The 10,040-nt window shown below is 36.0% G+C and overlaps 1 protein-coding gene across 1 annotated transcript; it reads left to right on the forward strand.

Annotated features, from left to right (window-relative positions):
- Positions 1–8,265: 8,265 nt before the first annotated feature.
- On the forward strand, positions 8,266–9,665 carry LOC122309060 (protein JINGUBANG). The gene has a single exon (XM_043122420.1). The coding sequence runs from the start codon at positions 8,332–8,334 to the stop codon at positions 9,583–9,585; it is 1,254 nt and encodes a 417-aa protein (XP_042978354.1). The 5' UTR covers positions 8,266–8,331; the 3' UTR covers positions 9,586–9,665.
- The last annotated feature ends 375 nt before the right edge of the window (positions 9,666–10,040 follow it).

Here is a 10,040-nt window from a genome sequence, read left to right on the forward strand (position 1 = left end):
TGAGCACTGGGTGGTCTCGGGTGACATCACTACTGACTCTTCTAAGTTTGCACTCGACCTAGAGTCTATGGCTGTGCACGAGATTGGGCATTTTCTAGGTTAAGGTCATTCGTTGGAGATTGACACGATCATGTACCTGTCACTCCCTATTTGAAATTGGAAGGTGGAGCTTACCAAGGATGATATATAGGGAATTCAAGAGCTGTACGGAGTAAACCCCACTTACAACAGTTGATCATCTAACTGTTGGAAGAGTTCATTAGACATTTTCTATTTTTAGGTTGGATTTGAATCTTTTAGTGTATGGTCCAAGGAAGTATGCCCATGAGGGTATTTGCTTTAGAAGGCCCAAGTTAAGCTATTGGACAAGGAAGAGGCACCACATGGCAAGGGAATGAGTTTTTGGTCTTTTCGGAAAAAGGACTAAGTGACACATGTTGACCTTACATTGGAACTTTAGAAGAAAAGTGGATGAAAACCAAAAAGGGCATAGGGGTATTCGGATGAAAGTATAGGCGCCACTTTTTGAAAGGGACGAGCTCACATGGACACATGTCCAACTTAGGAAGAAAGTGTTTTCTAGAGTTCCGAGATGCGTCATGCTTGGGAAGGCAAAGTGCATGTTTCTAGAAGAATTTTTGGTGAAGGGCATAAGGCTAGCCGATGATAACAAGGAGGGAGAAAGAGAGAGACCCCAAACAACCTAGGGAATGACACAAAAAGTCACCTCAAGCTTGTCAAGATTTGGCACCCAAGACACACGCACTGCTCACACCACTTGTCACCCATGCATTGGAGGAAAATTTTAAGAAGATTAGGATTTTTAAAAAAATGACCTATGGACCCCTAAGTGCATTGAATCTGGATAAGGGACAAATGACAAAATAGGAAATGGAGGTATGAAAGGGTTTTGATTTTGAGGAGGGAAGGCCACACGACACCTCACCCACAAGTAACCTTTGGTCTTCCCCATGCCACCCCATCATGAGGGAAATAGAAGGAGGCTTCAATACCTGTCCTACATGCATTGGTTGAAAAAAATTATGGAGAGTCCCTATAAAAGGAGATAGCTGAAAATGGGGTAGGGCTTTTTGCTCAAAAGATTTCTTGTCTGCCTATTATATTTCGGCCACCACACCTATTCTCTCTCCAATTCCTATCTTCTCTCATTTTCTCACTAGCCAAACACTACCACAAACACTACCATTTTAGCATATCACCAAGAAACCACTCTCAATATTTTGAGTAAGAGCCCAACACTTAGAGATAAAGATCTTTTCACTCTTTCATGTTGAGCATGCATGGCCAAAGTGAAGAAAACACCTTTTCATTTTCGGTTTTAGGGTTTCCTCACACAACCACACACTTTCACTCTAGAAACTAGGGTTTTCTCTTCAAAGAAGATGGAACCCTAAGTCATGATCTTGATCTTTTGAACATGTGAACTCAAGTTTTAGAGGGATTTGTGTTTTGGTTTTTACATGAAAAAAAAAAAAACTAGAGTTTTGACCTTCAAGAGTTTTTGCCCTAGGGTTTTGGTTTAAAGAAAAAGATTTTGAAAATGGCCCTACACTCACATTTTGGAATCTAGGGTTTTTGTGTATTTGATTTCTAATATGCTACATTGTAATTTCATATTTTTGCTGTTATTATCGTTGAATTTTTGTAAGACCTATCCCTGATATTACTCGTATATATTACATGAACTCTTGGGTGATTTATTTATTTAATTGTTGTTATTATTCTTGTATGTATATTCGGCTTTGTAATGCTATGAGTTATCAGTATGAAATTGTGGCTTAAAGCATGATATTCTATGGTTATCATGTTCAGCCTAAGTGTACTTTTGTATGATGATGTAGTTTAAATTTTGTGTTATTATATGCTATATTCGGTTATGATGAAGAATGATGAAATGAAATGTGTTGTGATGCTTAGAAATTTCGGTTTGCCTTGTGTATTGGTCTGCAAGATTGTTTGTTTGTAAGACTAAGTGGATGCATGAGTATGGAAGTTGTAATGATGGAAAATACATGGTTTGGAGAGCCTATGTGAATCGGCCAAGGTCTCTTTTGATGTTTCAAAAATATGTTTTCATGTTTTGGGTGGATGAATTGAATATGTTTGCATGAAAATTCTTTTTGTTTACATGTTCTAATATTTTCAAGCTATGTTACAAGTTGCATGCTAGATTGAACTATGTAATTTGGCTTTTACATGTTGCATGCATAAGATTAATGACACGTCATGAGTCCATATCACTTGTCACATGCATTGGGTCCATGATTTTGAAAGAAAGAGTCAAGTATGTTTTATCACAACCCCAAATGCTAGGACGGGAAAATGCCCTAGTGGAACTCCTTGTCCACTTTGGAGTGTTTAAAGTCGAGTAAAGACCCCTGAGTCGACGAAATATAGTCGACGGGTCTCGAAAGGTTCCTATGGAAGGATACCAAAGCGAGGCCCCACCTAAAGGTAGTGGGTGCATATTACGATGAAGGCAAAATATGTAAACTGTCGTACATGAATATGTTTATGATATGACGTAATCACCTCGATTAAGTGGATCGTTGGTTGATACAATAACTAGCAGGGAACACATGGTGCTTAGGAGAGCCGTAAGGTATCCAACCATGTGAATCATATGATATGAACAATGTATTTGAGCTCCATAATAGAATGTGTTATGACATACCATGAGATGATATGACATGATATGATATGCCAACGTGTGCTATGATATGAATGAGATGGTATGAAATGATGAGACTTGGTCTCAATATGACATGTTATGAAGTGATAAAAAAATGACATGATATGTTATGATATGAATAACCCTCAAATGATATGAACATGTGTTAAGGTTTTAAAAAATGAAAAGTCGTTTTATTAAAGAGTCCATGTTGTACATGTCAAAGATTGATGTCAATATATATGTCCATGCATTTATTTGTAGTTTACTTTTATATGCTTATGATATCTATGGTATGTTGACTGTTTACTTGTTGAGATTTCTTGAAATCTCACTGTGGTAGTTTCTACAACCATTTCTCTCCTGGAATAGTAGAAGTTGTGCAGGTACACAAGACACTACCGAATCCTGAATTTAGATGAGACAAAGATAGAGGACAAGTACACCATTTGGGCTCGTCAATTTTATACAGCAGCTGCTTTAGAGTCTACGATCCCACTTCTTTGAAAAGTATTAGATAGTTTAAACGATCTCGAGTTTGGTACTTTGCTCACCGACCCAATAAGGAAGTTGAAATTTTCTTGGAATTCAAATCAAGTGACATGTGTTCTCAAGGAGGCTAGTGAGGCCTATGTTGAGGGAGAGGAGCTTGCTAGGGACGTAGGACTTCTGTTACCTGAGTTTCAGAAGTCGCATGGAGTCTTTTGGGTTTTGTCCCCTGGTGGATCTCTTGTATTGGAAAAATTGCAAAGTAAGAACTTAGGAAAGTTTCTCTAGCCTCTTTATTATTGAAAGGATCCCGTGTTTTGGGAGACTATATGATACTCTATGTATTTTGGGAATCTTTTGAAACATAACTATTTGTAAGTGCATTTGCTAGTAAAAGCTATCGGAATATTTACACTATGTTGGTACCATGCGTTTATTTTTTTTGCCACCATGCTTAAGTTGATAGAAAAGAATTTTTTTCGCTGCAATTTTTTTTGCATACTGCTAGATCATTAGGTATGTTGTATCTTAATTGTTATACACAGGGGTGTGTAGCCTTGTGTTACATATCCCAGCGCATTTAGTCACCCCCAAGCAAGAGCTGGGGGCACCACATTTTATTTTTTGTGATATACTTTTTTTCTCCTTAGAAATACCTGTTAATGTCACATATTGTACAACAGCCGAAATGAGAGAAAGCGTTATTCCTGGCCCACTGAGGTCCAAGACTAGATGAGGCAGTTCAAAACAATCTAATGGTACCTGTACGTACATTCATAGCAACGAATAGAAAATAAATACATGAAATATAAATAGAGATAAAGACACAAAATTATATGGTTCAGTCCTAAGCCTACGTCCATGGGTTGTTTGGTGTTTTCTTCAACTACAATCTGTCATAGTCTTTCATTTCTCTATATATAATAGAGTCGGATATGTCTTTTCTAGAGAAAATCATATCCTGGAGCTCTTTTTCTATAGTTGAAGATAACATTTGTGTTCTCGTAATACTAGTTTAGCCGTCTTCAAGAAGTTCCATTTCCTCATGTCTCAAATCCCCTTTTATTGGGCCTTGTCACTTGTAGGTGAGGATGTCATATTTATGTCATCTCCCTTGTGTGTTTGCTTTACTTTCCTCTAATTTTTTTTTTTTTTCTTTCTCCTCTAACATTTACTTTTCATTATCTCATCCTCAAAGAATTCACATCTGGTGCCCTATAACCCATTTTCCCTATAATTTGAGGATCAGTTTACAATTTAGGGGATGGGCAGTAGTTCCCTATAGGTTTCCCAAATATAGGGAACCACTGTTCATCTCCTAAATCACTTTTATTAATATTTTATTCATTTCAATTAAATTAATTCTTCTTTCAATTATCTATGCTTTCTCTCATACTCATATTTGTTATAATTTTAAATAATAGTTTTAAAACTAATTTAAACAATTACGAAAATATTAAAAAAAAAAAATTTTAAAAAATATTATAATACTCGCCAAAAAAATTTTAATTATTTTTTAAAAAATATTCACTAAAGTAATAGTTCAAAACATAAGAAAAAAAAATATTGAGTAATTAAGTTTGTAAATGGAAGTGAGAGAAAAAAATAAAGAAAGAATAGAGAAATATTATTTTAATAGAATAGAGAAATGAAAGGGAATGAGATATATGAGCTTTTTGAAATATGAGTAAATTTAGAAAAAAGTGTTAGAAAATGTAGTTTTTAATTAAATTGTAGGAAATTTTGTAGGGAATAAGATGAGAATACTCTTAATTCTTCTCACTTATCTCCTTATAGTAGCTCTTTGATGGACTTGGCATGGTATATCTGAGCCTAAAATAGCCCCTTCAAGACTGTTATAGAAATGTAAAATTATGAAAGAAGTCTAATAATTAATTATTGTGACTGATATTTGAAATGATTTAAAATATGTAATACTAACTTGCATTACAAGGAATGATACAATCTAAAATAAAGAATAACAGTATTAATTATTGTTTTTAGAAGCTTTTTAATTTATAATTGGTCATTTACAGCTGCAATAATGTTGTCCCTTTCATTCTCGGGATATAAGATGGTTTATGCAATCAATATGAACACGCTAGCTAGCTTGTACTCAAATTTCGAGTCAACCTTATTTTCTGGGTATTGGGAGTCATGTGGAACATTGGTATCATTGTGAGCCTCGTGCACGCTATGCATGAGCCGATTTGAACATTGGTATCTAGTTAGTTTAATGGTGTGACACGTGTGAAATTTTAGTACACGGAAAGCGATAGGTGGAGCCCTATTTCAACCTATGGGAAGAGTAAAATACAAACTAGAAGATATAAATTATAAACAAAGATTGGAGAGTCTAATAGGATTTGGGGAAGAAAAAAAGTAGGGTTCTTCCACTCCCAAAGAGGCAATAGCTGAAGAGTTCTATGAGTTTAGCGGTAGAGTTATCAATTCAGAGAGAGATGTAGAGATCTTGTATACCTGCCGTTTTTGAGATACTCACATTAACCTTTTCTATATTATTTGTCAAATTTTAGTCATAAATACTTTTTTTTTTAATTTTTTTTTTATTTAACTACTTACCTTTCTAAAATCTTCTACATTTCACTATCTATATATTATTTTTTTACTCTATTAAAATAATATTTATTTTTTTATTTTTTAACTATTTAAACAAGAGTTATTTATCTTCATTGTATTTTCAACCATTCATTGTTTTTTTCACATAATTTATCTCTTACAAACAATAATGTTTTCAATATCTATCATTTTCTTAAAATTCTAACTGATTTTTTTTTTCAAATTTTAGCTAAAATTAGGAAGGGAAATCATTACAAACAGTTGGGATGAGATACCCCAAGAAACTCTTCAATTTAATTATTATATAGAAGAAGGAAAAAAAAATGTAATAAAAAAAAAATGGATCCCATCCCCACCCGATCCAATCGATTATGAGGAAAAGATGGACCTGCCTGATCCTCATCGATTTGGGCCAGACAGTTTGGGCTCACTAGACAAGACACCGTACTACCTACAATTTCATTCTCGTTTTACCTATATTTTCATGGTTAGAATATGATCCTTTGCCCCTTTGTCTTTTTATTGTTTTTCATTCCTTTTTGTTCTAGGACCACCGAGCTGAATTGAAACAGGCTTACGATTCAAAGGTGGTCCCAATGCAGAATCCAAATTGCAAAAAGCCTGCCAAAGTCATGACGAAGAAGGGCCCGAGAGAGAGAGAGAGAGAGAGAGAGAGAACCCTTTACTGCTGTACCCAGCAAGAGTCAAGACCACTTCTCATTCAACCCTCTATATCAACTCACAAACACAATTTAAAATTGGTTACATCCCCATCTATATATACATTTCAATCATCCTCAAAACCATCTACAAAGCAGACATGCATTCATTAAGTGGTGGTTAGAATATCCTTTTTTTTTTTAAGTGTGGTTAGAATATCCTAATATCCAAATCATGGACTAATTAAAATTCAACTTTGGATGTATTTTCAAAGTGGTAGGACCCAATGCTTGGCGTGTGGGTGGGAGCCGAACGAGAAGCTGTAGAAAGCAAGACTTGTATCAAGTCATAGTACTCCATCCAAAGTCTAGACCCAATTTGACGTGAACTGGCTAGCACTCTTACCAGCCCAAAAGCAAACCGTACTGCAGCCGACAACAAAAAGTTGAGGGATTTCCCACTTGCATCCATTATTTCTTTTTGTGGTATCGTTTGGTTTTATCTCAACAGCTGGTCTTGAAAGAGTTAAGACATTCCCTGCCAGGGCTGCAGCTCAAAAGCTAAAAAAGCCAAATTATCTGTGAGCAGTTCAACTTTGACATTCTTTTTCTTTGATTGGAAAAATAATCTTATACACCACTATATTTTTATCTTATTTTTTTATCTTAGAAAAATATTAGATTCCCCAACTGAAGGATTCCGTTAGGAGCTCGCTCCTAATGTTTTATTTTTTTATTTTTTTCTTAATAATTAAAGAAATTTTTTTAATATTATTATAATTTTTTTTTATTTTTTTAAATGTTTAAAAATATTAAAATATGATGTAAAAAAAAACAAAAATAAAAATTTTTCTAAGCCAAGCAATAGCTCCCATAGAAGAATCGTTTATCTTATTAAATAAGACGTGATATATTCATTATTATTATTATTATTAATATAATAAATAATCATTTCATAAATATGGAAGGGACCTCTCGTTCTAATAAAGAAAAATGCCTCATTGTTATATGAAGTGTCATCTTCGGGGAAAAAAGCAAATTAAATATCACCTTAGCAAAGAAAGACTATAGCTAGACTCAGGTAATATGCTAAGGCAAAGGAAAAAAAAAAAAAAAAAAAATTATAATTGCCCTTTTACCTCTCTTGATCTCCCTCTTCAAGAAAACACCACCCTCTTATCTGTTTTACCTATCAGGACATGCTCCAGCCTCCAGCGAAATATCCAACCATATGCCAGAAACCCCACGTGCCGCCTAAGACATGCATAGATTTCACGGGTTGGCACCTGCCCCGCACGGTGTCTCTACCACTTATGGCATCCTCCCTTCTGCCAGGATGTGCGAGCATACACCATTTGCTCTCGGCATTCAAGAATGGGGAAATGGAGATCATGTCATTAAATCGATCAAGTCCTACAAGATTCATTATTGCACCCTTTTTGCCATAGTTCTTGATCAATACTACTCTTTCGATGGATTATCAAGTGACTGCTCTTGTGGTGGCTGATCGATCTTTTCTCGTCCAAAACCAAATTAGCAATCTCTTGGCCAAGAATTTACAGAATTGGCTCCTATTTTACTACCTATGCTCATTTTTCATGCTGCCAAAACACGGTATTTTACGCGTTTTGGAATTTTAGTAGGAAAGTCCCCTACTCATTCCTTTTGTACCTTGGATAATTATTGAACGAAATTTATTTGTTTGTTTATTTGATAATTATTTAATGGAATTTTAGTGTCACCTTAGCTAAAATGCACTCTTTATTTGTTTTTTTGTAGTTGTTTATCAGAGTGCCCCTCATATAAAAAACAGATACTCTTCGCGTCCTCTTGTGGATAATATAAAAACCCAACCACCCCATGCCTCCTTTTAACTCTTTCTCGCATCTTTCAGTTTTGTGAACATTGGAAATGGGACTTCTTCCTTGTCCATTGCCATGCCACGGTACAGACCAAGAGTCTAATAAATCTCACTCCAATCACCTTCTCTCAGAATCATCAACTTCATCCCTTTCTTCCCAACCAAGTCTCCCCTCTGTTCCTTCTCTCTTCCCGTCATCTCAACAACATGAACAACCTACTCCCGCCGCTCTCCTTCTCGGTGTTTCCACCCTCAAAGGCCACTCTTACGTTTCCTCTTTAGCTGTTGCAGGAAAAATCCTCTACAACGGCTCTTCTAAAGGCGAGATATGCATATGGAGCCGAGACTTCGAAACTAGTTCGTCGACGGATACAGCGGTAGCTATAAGCAACGGGGCGGTTAAAGCTCTGGTAGTCTTGGGGGATAAACTATTCAGTGCCCATCAAGATCACAAAGTCCGTGTGTGGAAGATCGATAACAATACCCAAAACCAAAAATACACATGCATAGCCACTCTCCCCACGCTTAATGATCGTTTTTCAAGGCTTTTCTCGGCCAAGAATTACGTGGAGGTGCGGCGGCACAAGAAGTCCACGTGGGTACATCATGTTGATACTGTTTCGGCACTTGCTATATCCAGGGACGGTTCTCTTCTCTACTCGGGTTCGTGGGATAGGACGTTCAAGATTTGGCGAACCTCAGACTTTAAGTGCTTGGAGTCTCTGAGGAATGCGCATGACGATGCAATCAATGCTTTAGTATTATCCGGAGATGGGTTTGTTTACACTGGTTCGGCGGATATGAAAATCAAGGTATGGAAGAATCAAACGGGAGATAAAAAGCATTCACTAGTGGCTACATTAGAGAAGCACAAGTCAGCCGTTAATGCCTTGGCTCTACGCAGTGATGGGTCTGTGCTCTATTCCGGCGCGTGCGATCGGTCAATTCTGGTGTGGGAGAGGGATAGGGAAGCCATGGATGGTGCTGGCGTTGGACATATGGCGCTAGTGGGCGCGCTTAGGGGCCACACGAAGGCGATTCTGTGCTTGGCCGTGGTGTCGGATATGGTGTGCAGTGGCTCGGCCGACAACACTGTTAGGATCTGGAGGGGAGGAATTGAGAAGAGCTACTCTTGTCTGGCTGTGTTGGAAGGGCACAGACGCCCAGTTAAGTGCTTGGATGCGGTTGTTGATCATGGTGATGGGGATAGAAGAACTTCTGATTCTGGGAGTTCATATCTGGTTTACAGTGGTAGTTTGGATTGTGATATTAAGGTTTGGCAAATATGGGTTCCGTTTCCATGATGGGCTGTATTTTATTTTATTTATTTTTAACCATTTTAATTGTACTTAAGGGTGGAAAAGATTTTGCTTCTTTTTTACAATTTTATAGATATAGAACTGTGTATTTTGTTTGATTACAAGATAAAATGAGATTTTTTTGTTAAAAATTAAATAAAATATTATTATAATATAATTTTTTAATATTAATTTTTTTTTAGATTTAAAAATTTTGAATTATTTATTATATTTTATATTATAATTTTAAAAAATTATAATAATTATATGAGATGAAATAAAATGAGATGAGATAAAATGAAACTATTGATTTAATGAAATAATACGCGGTGATTACTTCAATTTTAAAGAAAGTTTCCTTCAATTTTCCCTGTATGAAACTTTGAATATAAGTTGACCCGTGACCCATGCTCTAGAAGCTTATGGCTACAACTGATCAAAATTTCTTGCCAAACGCCGGT

This window comes from Carya illinoinensis, chromosome 5 (genome assembly GCF_018687715.1).
Source record: "Carya illinoinensis cultivar Pawnee chromosome 5, C.illinoinensisPawnee_v1, whole genome shotgun sequence".
In the NCBI taxonomy this organism is placed as follows: Eukaryota; Viridiplantae; Streptophyta; class Magnoliopsida; order Fagales; family Juglandaceae; genus Carya; species Carya illinoinensis.

What these genes read in the sequence shown, in the direction of transcription:
- LOC122309060 (XM_043122420.1), top strand. Translation starts at nt 8,332, where the DNA reads ATGGGACTTCTTCCTTGTCCATTGCCATGCCACGGTACAGACCAAGAG.